Source organism: Heliangelus exortis, chromosome 17 (assembly GCF_036169615.1).
Source record: "Heliangelus exortis chromosome 17, bHelExo1.hap1, whole genome shotgun sequence".
NCBI lineage: Eukaryota > Metazoa > Chordata > Aves > Apodiformes > Trochilidae > Heliangelus > Heliangelus exortis.
This window is the reverse complement of record NC_092438.1, coordinates 9,365,802-9,378,254: the sequence shown is the minus strand read 5'-3', so window position 1 is coordinate 9,378,254 and position 12,453 is coordinate 9,365,802. Positions and strand designations below refer to the sequence as shown.

Here is a 12,453-nt window from a genome sequence, read left to right as displayed (position 1 = left end):
GAAATAAATTATTTTCTTGAAGACAGAATTTCTTTAGTGGCTCTTTTCCTTGGGGACTGCTCATAGGGCATTCTCCATTTGACACTTTTACTGAAAGACTGATGAGAAAGAAAGAAGAATTGGTGTGTTCTGGCTTTAATTAGGAAGATGAAAAGAGGTCTAATAGCCTCAGAAAGGCATTTGGGAAGGAGTCATGGTGGGGTGGACTCTGGTGAGTTGCAGAGGTCCAGTCCCACAGAGGCGAACCCAGGTCTCCTCTGTAAGAGCTTGGAGCAGTTGTGGCCATTGGTCTGACTCATATAATGAGCCTTTTTTATTTCTGCAGCATGCTGGAAGGTACTCAAAGACACAGTACCTCAGCAAAGATTCTTCAGCAGCCCCTCTAATCTTCCTGCAGATACAGATATACAGCCAGTCCTCTGAAAAGGAGATTTTTGTCTGAACGGGTTGCTTAAAGAGAGACAAGCAAAGGGAATCTTCGTGTTTGGGGAAAAAAAAAATTACTTTCATGAGTCTAATACAGGCTAAGAAGTGCAGAGAAGAAAAGACGCCCTGAGCCACTTGTCTTTTAAAGATTCTTGTTCTGAAATTTAAGGGGCTGAAAGTATAAATGAAAAGGATTTTAATGATGATCTCACCTTTAATCCAGAAAGATCCCTAGCAGTCTTGAGAACTGTACTAAGGAAAACCTTCTGTCTATTGTGGAAAAATTAATGGCTGGCATGAAACACTGTCACTACAGAAGGTAATACCACATGTAAATTTAATGAAGAAAGTAAGAATATTTTTGACAGGAAAGGAGGAATATATTTGTTAATAACCTAACATTCTGCTTCCAGAAATGACAAGAATATTCCATTACTTCATTATGATGGCAATAGGGGAGAGAGGGCTGGCCAGGCTCAGTGTAAAGGACTTTGGCTTTGGGTGAGGGCTGAAGGAATTAAGTAAAAAGACTGCAGTTTATGAAAGCAAAAAAAAGAAAGAGAACTGTGTGAACCAGAGTATAAAAGTAAGATCTGCAGCTATCAGGAAAATGAACAGAAACTTCTGCAAGAAGTCTGCTTCTTCTAGAGTTGTCCTGCCCAGAGTCTGCTGAAAACAAGCCAAATAATCCCAAGGTTTTGCTGTACTTGCTGTGCATGGTTGGAGAAACTCATTCATCACTACTGTCCGTGTTCATTACTGTGCTCTCTCTGTTGCAGAAGCTTGACCACCTCTCACTAGTATTTAGCATTTCCATTACAGAATGGTCTGGGAACAAAAGGTTGTGATGGACTTTGGGAATCACCAAGAGCAGCCCCTCACAACTGCCTGGAGTCCTTTTGACAAACAGAGAAAACTCCAACAGAAAACAAGCTGATTTTTCTCCTTTCCTATTGGAAAGCTGCTGCAAACATCACTACTTGGGTGGTTAGAAGCCTTCATTTAATTTCTAATTTAAATAATTCAATGGTTTATAACCATTTATTCCTGTGCTAACATTGCCTTTTGGGTTAAATTGCTCTTCTCCCCATGGGGTGTTTACTCCTGTGATGTATTTTAAAAAGGGCAATCACATTCTCTTTCAGCCTCTGGTTTACAAGGCAAATAAATCAAGCTCTGGTACAACAGCCTTTCCTAGGCTCAGCCTGAGCCCCTTTTTCAAGGGACTGAGCAAAAAAGCCAAACAAAGTGACAACGTTCTCCAAGGCTACCTGATGGTCACACCTGGACCAGCTGAAATGTCCCCTCTGCAAGGTGGAGGAGACAAAATAGGGTTAGAGGCAATTAGTAGTAGGGCTATGGTTTCCTTTCCGGTCTTCTGACTTTCCTCTTCTGTTTTCTGTATTACTCTGAAGTTGCTTTAGCCCTGATGGTGCCCTGGCAGGGAAGGGCTCCCCAGTGACAGTGCCACCAAGACACATTTTGAGTCCATCACCACGAAGGAGAAGAGAAGGTGCAGAAAACCAAAGCCTGTGCAGCATGGAAATAAATTTCATACAACAACAACATAAAACCCACTGTGAACATCCCATAGTTTTCTATTTCAGTGACTCTCTTTTTTCCTTCCTTTAAATTTAGGACAGGAAAGTTCAGAAAATAACCTGCTTGAAGACTGTCTTTTTGCTATGGAAATCATGATTCTTTCCTGAAAAGGGTACTCTGCTAAAAGGTCAGGTCTTCCCCCTCCATCTGTCTTTCATGGACAAAACTCTGCTTTTGATGTAATGGATTATTTAGGATTTTGTAGGAAGGCCTGAGGGATCTGCTGAAATAAGTAAAAAGATGATGAGTGGCAGCTCATAATGTTGTACAGAAGAAAGAGAAGCACTTTTGTGCTGTTTAAAAATAAAATAATAATAAAAAAGAGACTGAAATGTAAGTCTGAATAATTATTATCTCTAAGGTAGAGCAGAACAGTGCCTGATTCTCTTGTTAGCTGTGACATCCCCCAGAACATTTGAAGTAACCTTGCATTATTGATACAACAGACCTCAATGGAAATAACTGATTTTCTTCCTACTTTAAAAATAATGGACTGATTGGACCAAGCAGCTGAAAGCCCAGATAGTGCATCTAGAGTTTGTTTTGTGAATTATTAAAACGGCTCCAAGTTAAAAATTTAGCTTTGCTTGGAAATCTACTCTCCCATTTAGCTTGACTGCTGTTTTCAGTTTACATTATTTCTTAGACACTGCTGTGAAACTTCCTCTTAATTGGAGGCTATTGTGGGACTTGAAGATTTTTGTTTATTTGAAAAATAGAGTACGGCTGAATTACCAGGACCTATTAATATACATGTAGTAATGACATATAATCACCCACAACTCCCTTGAGATGGTTCTGGCACAACCACTCCATTTTGTTTTCATGAAATAAAAAGCATCCAATTACCTAAACAACCACCTATTTCAGATTAACTACACACCAATAATCAGTCAATTTGGGGAATGCTTATTTCAGTGGCACATCATGCCTCACATCCTCTCTGTCCTTACTTCATCTACTTTTTTTTCCCTTCATGTGGGTTTTATTTGTAGGTGGGGCAGTAGATTTATATGTCTCCATAATTCCTTTGGTAAATTCTCAACATGTCTTCTATTTGTTCCACATGCTGTAAGCACTGATGTTGCTTAGGATTATGCTGTGTGAACTTGGGGCAGTAACCCAGCAATCCAGCCAGGCACGTTTCTAAAATGTTGCTGGATAGCAAGAAACAGACCCTCATACATCTCTTTTTTTAATTTTTTTTTTTTTTTTTTTATCTTCTAAAAATGCAAGGACCCCCATCTGTACTGTAAACTCCCATGTACATTTTTCACTATAATGCAATCTGTCCAAAGTTATCCTTATTATGTGTGGGGGACATTGTCTCAGGAGCAGGGTGGGCAGAGGTTTTCCAGCCTAGGTTATGGATCACGTGCAGTACCCCCCAGGGTTCCCTCTACTTATGCTCATACTGCAAAAAGAAGCCTCAGGCACTGGGTCACAAAATGTTCCAGCATCTCCCAGGAGGCCACTATTGAAAGATAAAGGCAAGTAGAGGAAATGTCTATATAAAACACAGACTTGGCATGAATAGTTTCACATCCAGCTCAGAGATATTAGGGAGAGCTCAAACTTCCTTTCTTTTTTTCTGAAGAAATCTCAATTTTTCACCTGCAAAGAGCCAAAAGGGCATGTGGAGTTCCTCAAAGGTATGAAGAGGATTGCAGGCACAGCATTTGCCTCTGATTATTTTGGCAGCTGGAGGAGGCAGCATGTGATGTGCAAGTGAGCTTTTGATTATATGATCTTTCCAGTGCTTCTCTTTCTTGGAATTTTTCAGTGTTAAGATGCCCATCTATTGCTGTCAGTGAAAGGACAGAAGAACCTCTACAAGTAGTGATCTTGGGCATCACTACAGAAACTCCTTTCCCACCCAAGCTTTCCCTCACAGGGCACAAAATAAAGGCAACTGCCAGAAATTTCCCTCCATCACTCAAATCTATGCCTACATCAGGAAAACAAGGAGGTAGCAGCAGTCCTTCAATTTTACTACAGTATTTCCAGCTCAGGAAAATGTCCCTTGTAATGTAACACTAAGGTCAACAAGTCAAAGGAACTGAAAAGCTGCTCCACAAACATCAGAAGTTTTTATTTTACCAACCTGCCACTGTACAAGGACAGATGAAGTCGTGTGGGGAGTTACCAACACGGAACTGGGTGGTTCACCTGGAACTAAACAGGAAAAAAAAAAGGTCACCAAAGCAGTCATCACAACAGGGTAGAAAACAGGCAGTTTATTCATCAGATTCTCTTTCCTTGCTGCTGAAGAACATTTTCTAGCTCAGCTGCTACGTGGTGAGTCTCAAAAGTGATGCAGTGGATATGAACATTGCAACCCAAGCAGAAGTCAGCCCTTTCTCCCACATCCCTTGCTCTACCATGGTCTTAGCAACTTGAAGAAGAATAAGGGAAAAGCTGAGGGCATAAATCTGGAGGAAGCTGCCATGGGCCAGCTGCTCACAAACAACTGGATAAACATCTGAAGCCAAGTTCAACCAGCTATGTGTGTGCTTGGCAGTGTCAGCAAAATATTTCCAAAGTTTCCATTATATTTTGGCCACAGCTGGGCCAAGCCCACCTTGTTTTTAAGAGTCTGTGTCATGTATTCATGGGATCACAGAATGGTTTGTGTTGGAAGGGACTTTACAAATCAGCTATGCCATGGGAGGGAACACCTTCCACTAAAGCAGGATGTTCCAAGCCCCATCCAACCTGGCCTTCAACACTTCCAGAGATGGGGCAGCCACAACTTCCTTGGACAACCTGTGCCAGTGTCTCACCAGCCTCACAGTGAAGAATTTCTTCCTAGTCCAACCTCAATCTACCCTTTTCCAGTTTAGAGACGTGAGCAGGCTGGAAGAGTGGGCTGGCATGAGCAGCTGATACAGCAAGGAGAGCTTGATTTACCTCGGGTTAACCCATTCCTGTGCCTCTGCTCTGTAACCCAGCATCACACACACACCTCAGCAGCTCAGATGGGAGGCAGGGAAGGCTTATCAGGAGCTGACAGCCCTCCACAGTGCAATGCTCCGGTGGCAGCACCAGGTTAGCTCAGCAGAATAAATGTTCAGTTAGTTAAGGAGGTGAGAAGCTTGCACAGACTTTCCCTGATGTATTGTGAGCACAAACTCTGGATTTGCTGTAACTAAATTCAAAGAGAACCGAAAAGAAAATTTTAAATTCTGCAACAGTGCTGCCTCATTAGTGCCAGCTCCAGCCTGCACCAGTCCAGCAGCTGCTCTTTAGGAAGGTGGAGGCTGGCTTCAGGCACATTATTCCACTATTAAAGGGTTTCTTGTTTGACTTGGGATACCCTTGAGCTCTGTCCTCTGTTTTTCTGATTTCGAGATCACACTCTTTAAACATTCCTTTTCAAAACTCTTCCCTATTTTTACATCTCATTGTGATATTTAACTAATCAGTTAAATACTGTATTAAATACTGGCTAGTTCATAGCACCATGTTTGTATATTTATATATATGTAGCCCAGAATCACCCCTCTTCCCAGGCAAAGGGTAAATACTGGCACTTTTTCATCCTTTGCAGAGTTCCTTTCTCCATTCAAGACATCAGAGCTACTTCTGCATTCAGGCATTGACTTTATACAATCAAGGAATTAGAAGCTGATCTCTAAGGCTAAAAATAAAAGCCTTGTCAATGTCACTCACAGTTTATTAGCCTTGATCTTCAGGATTAAATGCTCCCATTTCCAGGAGCTTTGTATTCTTACTTCTACCTCAGCAATTTTGCCATACTGCAGACTGATGTGGATTGTGAGTGAAAACAATATGAGAAACTTCTTCAGCTGTATGCACACTTCTACATTTATTTTTAATAATCTCTTGTAAATTATTCAATTTTTGCAAAGATAATGGTTAGTGTGGAGTTTGGAAGCCAATTAAGCAGAGTTTAATTCCATTTTGAGACTCCTGAAAGCATGATTCATTATCAGAGGGCACAGCAGGACACTTAAGGCTGCCTGTTATTAATTCAACCACATCTCATTACTACCTGTATCAATCTCCTCCGAACAAAACACCGTTGGATGTTGAATTCTCTCTCTATTGCCCCAGTGGAGAACACATGGCAGCAGGTCCAGCAAAGCCAGGAGTTCTGGGGAGCACCCATCCCATGGTGATGCCCCAGCCCCCCTCTCCTCCTCACTCACCATCCTGCAGAGTTGTCACTGCCTCTGTCTCCGTGCTGAAGTCGCTGTCCCCGATGTCGTTGGTTGCTTTCACTCGCAGTTTGTAAGAGGTGAATGGGTTCAAGCTGTGGAATGAAAAAAAAAAACAGCTGAGGGATGAAATGTCCCCTCATCATCCCAACCCTCCTCTGAGCAAGCCTCTGGAGAGAACTTGCCCCTTGGCAACTAAAGCCACTGAGCAGCGTGTCTCTTCTCCACATCGCTTTTTCTTTGCAGCCTCCCCCAGCTTCTTCAGGACATGGATGGTGCTGCTATCAGCATCTCCTCAACTTTCTCGTGGCCTGAGTCCTGAAAACATTCAGGACATCCTGAAAACATTCAGAGGTGCATCAGGCTTCAGAAATCAGCCAGAAAGCTGCAGTTCCTGGGGCTTGGTGGAAAGGACAAAATGTGCTGCCATCCCACTTTGGCCAAATGTGGCCTTCGTGGTGCTTTGCCTAAGAAAGCTTCAAAAAAGATCTGTGGGTCAGCTCATCCTCAATGCAAGGGCAGGGGTGACAGGCAGAGAGGAGGCAGGGAACGTGCCTGGGGTCAGTCAGCTCACAGCAGGTGCTGGGAGTTGGAGCCCTGGCCTTCTGACTAATCCTCTGGCTCATACTGTTTGATCAGTGTGTTTTATTCCTACTGAAATTCAAATTAATGCTATTGCCTGGATTATTTAATAAAGACAGCAACAACAAGTTCCCCACCGTTCTTTTTATTTGTGCAATGTTTTAAGAGTGATTTTCAGCTGACATAACCTCAGCGAAGATTCTTCTGTCTTGCCTTGGCAGGGAGAGGGTGTGGGGGAGGCTGCAGAGGCAAGAAGTGCAGAGCTGTAAGTTACAGGGGATTTAGCTAATTAATTGGTGGTGTCTAGCCATGAGCTGGCAGCTGTAGCACTCACTACAAACCCAAGTAAAGTTACTTGTAAGGAATGATTAAACACCAAGGGATAATGCATCCTGATGGGCAGCACTCTTGCAGCACGCACATCCTACTCTTCTGGACTTTCACAGGAAAATGCTTTTAGCAAAGTCTTCTTTTCAGTAGTTCCAGCCTATTAGGACACACTTACCTACAGGAACTTGAACAATTTGAACAATCTTTTTTGATCAGTTTTCAGTAATGTTAATGTCAGGTCTAAATGACATACTTGGTTTCCTTGATTTTACAGGTTTTGACTGGAAAGCTACTGGATATAATTCAGGGTGAGCATAACATCTCCAAGGTCGATGAATCAGCTCTATATTTGCACCTATAATTGTAAAGTTTTCTTTTTTCTGCACAGTCAGACAAAAGGAGAGCTCTGTATCTCTATCTTCTGGCACATGAGCAGTGAGCTGCCATGTATCATAGCCACTTACATACATCAGTATGTTTTTATAGCAAACCTGGAAATGTCTGTCTGAATTCTTTTAATATTTGATTCTCCACAAACTCATGGCCTTTTAGAAATAATCTGATTTGTACTAGCTGGTCAATAGAGGAAATGGATAGCAAAACAAGTACCTTCTCATTGACATTCAATTGCTCTTGCAGATGTTACAAGGACTTTAATTACAGCAGCATTGCTGAAGATATCATGAAGCCTGAATAGCAAAGTTTAAACATTCTGATGCTATCTATAAACTTCAGTATGGAAAATACAGATAAAAATGCTTCCCATTTCATTTGGAAAAGCTTATATAGAGATAATTGCAAAGCAGCACTGAGAGTGGATTTTAACATCAGTCACTACTGAAAGGATTTTTAACTAGTTGTGTTTTACAGAGCATATGGCTTAGCCTGAGCAGTGTTATCTACCTCGTTGAGCTTCCAGGAAGGGCTTCAGAAAAATGCATTGCACTCTACCTTTAATTAGATTTATTGCACGACCTTCAGCAAATCTCTCAATTGCTTTTCAAAACACCACCTCTGAAATGGGAGGATCTGACCTCACTTAACCTCCCTTCCTCCTAAAGACGGTGAAGGTGATTGATGCTTGGGTTTGGCTTCTTAACTGCTGGAAGGGGAAAGTGTGGGAATTTCTAGGCTAGCCTGGGCTAACACAGTACCTTTCGATAATGCAGGATGTTGCCTCGTGGCTGATGGAAGAGGAGTAGGTTTGCCAGTCTCCATTTGGCAGTTCTTGCACTTGGACTGTGAAATACCGAATGGGAGAAGATCCATCGCTTCCAGGGAGCCACTTGAGCAGCAGACTCCGGGATGAGACATTACTCTGGGGGGTCATCAGCTGCCTGGGAGGTGCTGGTCGTTCTGCAATTAAACCATCATTTAGTACTGCTTTGAGAGGAAACTCAAACTAAAAGAAAATGTGGCAGCCTGATCAGATTTTCACAGTGGTAATGCCAGAGGAGATTGAAATGTTGAGGTTTCCCCATGAAGGGTACAAACTGTCCCATTCCTTCAACTTCAACTGCAAAGAAGAGCAGTGAAGCTGATTCTTGTCTCCCTTCATAAAAAAATCAGCATTGAGTGGTGCTTTCTTAACATATCCTCAAACATGGGGAGGGTCTTAGCCTGGCAGGTTAAGAAAAAAATCACCAGGACCAGCAGCTAAGCAGACCAAAGAAATCTTTAAAGAAACTCAGCAGTGCTTCAAGCTGCAATTTCTCTTTTGACAGAATTTGCCTGTAAACAAATTCCCTTTTTAACCTGTGCTTAGTCCATGATACCATGGGGCTATGTCCCCTCTCTGCTACATAACATCCTCTTCCACCAGCTGCTCCCCAGCCCAGGCATAAAGAAGAGGCATGGAAAAGCTGGAACAGGCTGGTGTGGAGCAGAGTCCAAGTGCACAACCTGGAGCCAGTCCTAAATTCCTGCACCAGTTCTCTCTGGCAAGGAACTGGGAACCATCAGCAGCTCCTGCTGCTGCTTCCAGACCCCCAACTTGGAGATGGTGTGGAGCTGGGGCTGAAGCATCTGCTGCACTTCACTTCCAGATTTCCCCAGTTCTTCCTGTCTTACCTGCTAACCTTGAACCTGCAAAGTCAAACCAGGCAGTGCTGAGGGAGATCTCTCCAGAGTAATTAACCAGACACATTTTAGATGAGGCAGGGAATGGCCATGCAGGTATAAATGTGCCAGTCCCCAAGTGTTCCAATACAGATCTCCTTTCCCATCACCCTGTCTCCGCACTCCATCGATTTCAATAGAGAAACTCTATAGAGTGAGGAATAATTGTTTAATTGTTTATCATGAAGATTATCGATTCTGATTAAAATGTGTGGCATGTAATAAAGCAGAAATTGATTGGAGACACAGCAGTGACTTGCTTTGCAGAAGCAATTCAATTCCATCAGCATTCGTTTCCACAAACACATCTTCCTTCTCCTGCTTGACTCCTCACAGCCCTCTGTGGCCAGCACCTCGTTTCCCTGCCATCCCCTGACACCATTTCCTGCACGTTTTGGCATTTCTCCATGACGTGCTCTTGCTGACACGGGTGCCCAGAGATTTGTAAGCCATTAGCTGGAGGAAACCCTGGGTGCCAGCAGCAGGTGAGCTGTAGCACAATGCAAAAGGTCAGTGGCTGGTGCTGACAGGCAGAGGGATTCAGGGTTCTTCTAGCAGAGGAACTGGATAGTGCAGGGATTTAATGCTCTCTGCTGATAAGCTTTAGCCAGCTGGCAGTTTTGGGCAGGTCAGATCTTGTAAAGTCTCCTATGATTTGGTTTCTTTCTGTTGTTAAGTACATCCTGCTTCCTGTACAAAACTATTAGGGTTAAACAGTTTATGGGAGTTTAGCCACAAGCAAATGCTAAGGTGAGTTGTTTGTGCAGGAATGTATATCCAGGCTGTATGATTCAATGGACTGCTTTTAATTTCTCCCTAGGTGTACATTTTCTGGCTCAATTCTGCCCTGATCATTGGTGTTGATTATTCTGAAGGGAGTCACATCACTATGTAGACCCAAAACATTACAGAAGAACCACTGGTCAATATGGCTACAATACAGTTTTGAGTCTATAAATTCCACCTGTCACTGTAAAATGTAAAGTTGTATATTGGGATTATCCAAGGAATTTAAAAGGACAAGAATGATCGTTTTTACTAATTTTTGAGGGACTTTTGGTGCATGCCTACCTTGGTATCAAGGACTACAAGGATATTAAATGCATTTTTATTGATGGAAATTAAATGTCTTTTCACTCTAGGATATTTATTGTCATGAATATATATTTCAGGTTTGTTTGCTTATTTACTTGGTAGCAGAATAGCTACACTGGATAAATTGCTTTATCATCCCCTCATATCAATCTGGCTGATGTGAGAAGATGTATTTTTCTCTCCACATTTTACATATGGGAGCACTTTGAGCTGACTCTCAGTGCCCTGGGACTGGGTTCTGTAGCATGTGTAGGGACAGAGGAAAACCATCCATCAGGAAGAGAAGGGTTTCAGGTTCTACTGTGGCTTGCCTACTCCAGATAGCCCTAAAGCACTGATGCCAACAAGGGATTGCTGTTCCTGCAGCTGAGCTGGGAGGTCTCCCTTCAGCTATTGTGTATCCAGCAACAGCTTGTGCACATCATGCTGAAAAGGAGAGGCTCTGAGCTTTAAGTATTCACTTTATTGGGCATGATGGGGTTTTTTGAAACTTCCATCTGTTGGACGTAAAACTTCCACTTTGACAGAGATCAGACAGGGATGGAAGAGACCTTGAGCTGATAAATCTCTTTGATGGACAGTATCTTTAGAAGAGGAGCTTTAGGCTTTCTTATACAGCTCTAGAGGTTCTTTCTCCAAGGACTGCACTGGTCTATGCTGGAAAAGCTGCCCACAACCTGGAGAGCTGTGTCAGTGGGAATTTTAACACCAATCAGGCAGGCCAGAAGCAGCTGAAGTGCAACCCATTGGTCCTTGCTGCTGATGGTTGGATGTCAGGCCAATATTGTCTCCTCTAAGAAGTGTTATAGAAAAATAATAAGGAAGACTTTGTGAATAAATAGCATGGGGAACATTTGTTCTTGCACTAAATGATCTTTCAGGTGTAGAAAGGGCTCAAAATGAGAGATTGCTTAAGTAGGCATATTTTAACAACTAAAAGTAAATATAATTGGTTGCATTCTAGTGCAAGACTTGGGGAAGGACCAGGCACACAAGCACATATGAAAGTGCTAACAATATTGAAAGTTGTCTATAGGTGTCTGCCCTGGTTACATGAGGTGTGCATCTCCCCAGACTGTGATTTTTTCCATAAATCACAGAAGTTGCATGGTTGTTATTTTTGAAGGACAAGTTTTCTGACAGACCATATGCAGGGAGCACAATGGGTCAGAGTGGCACAAATTCCAGTGATGAAGGGAGGAGTGATGCTGCTAAAGTCACCCTGCTAAGTTTGGATTTTGCCAGCTCAAGAGATCAGCTGCTATGCTTTGCAATGGAACATGGACTCCTGCTCTCTATCAATATATTCTCTTTTAGCTTTGAATAGAAAAAACAAACCAACCAAAGCCAACAAACCAAAACAACAAAACCAAAACAAATTCTTCATTCACAAGTAGAAAAAACGGTTTTTCTAAATGGCAGCTCTGGAGATTTTAAGATTGAGCAGTTACTTGAGCCAAAGCATTAAAAATAAGCAGTGATGGAGAGCCAGTTCTGCAATACCTTATATGCCTTTCACATTTTTATAAGTTTGGTATCTAAACATCTGGTTTCATTTATACACATGTAACTCCTGTTTTCTTCAAGTAGGTTCCCTACAGACCAGAATGTGATCGGGGATGCAGAACATGAGTAACCATCTTATGGCTGATGCAAGAAGCAGGAAAAACCTGGTCAGTCCTGATGCAAACATTCTGCTCGAGTGTGCAGCAGTGAAAGGCTGGAGTAATTACTGACACATTAGGTCAGGACTGAGGTACAACGGAGGGGCCACAGAGAAATCCTGCACCACCACCACCTCTCATTCTGTGTTCCCTAATCAATATAATTCATCCATCACTTCCTTTAAGCTTGCAAACTTTCTAGAGAATGAGAGACCTGAAAAAAAAAGATCTGACTGCAGAAGGAGGCTGTGTATGGCCAATATAACAGCTGATGGAAAAATCAATCTCCAACACCCTGGCAGGTCAGAAGAACTGTGCCTCATAAAAGTCTGTCTTGCTCACCATGTTTCTCAAATCATGATGTTGCTATGGTTTGGGGCAGGTTTATGGGGTGGAGGAGGATGAGGTGGGCAGGCTGCAGCCTGTGATTCAAATTCCCCTAAGTTGCAGCACAG

The 12,453-nt window shown here is 42.6% G+C and overlaps 1 protein-coding gene and 1 long non-coding RNA gene across 5 annotated transcripts in view; one reads left to right on the top strand and one right to left on the bottom strand.

Annotated features, from left to right (window-relative positions):
- Window positions 1–12,453, bottom strand: part of SDK1 (sidekick cell adhesion molecule 1) — a 380,086-nt gene that overhangs the window by 52,467 nt on the left and 315,166 nt on the right. For all 4 annotated transcript variants that reach the window (XM_071760473.1, XM_071760474.1, XM_071760472.1 and 1 more), the window contains 3 exons: window positions 8,276–8,477; window positions 6,201–6,304; window positions 4,133–4,203 (listed from right to left, as the gene is read on the bottom strand). In XM_071760473.1, the coding sequence (XP_071616574.1) occupies window positions 4,133–4,203; window positions 6,201–6,304; window positions 8,276–8,477 (377 nt within the window). The remainder of the gene's footprint in view (window positions 1–4,132; window positions 4,204–6,200; window positions 6,305–8,275; window positions 8,478–12,453) is intronic.
- The window catches only part of LOC139803882 (uncharacterized), a 395,404-nt gene that overhangs the window by 80,617 nt on the left and 302,334 nt on the right, over window positions 1–12,453 (top strand). The gene's annotated exons all lie outside the window — the stretch shown is intronic.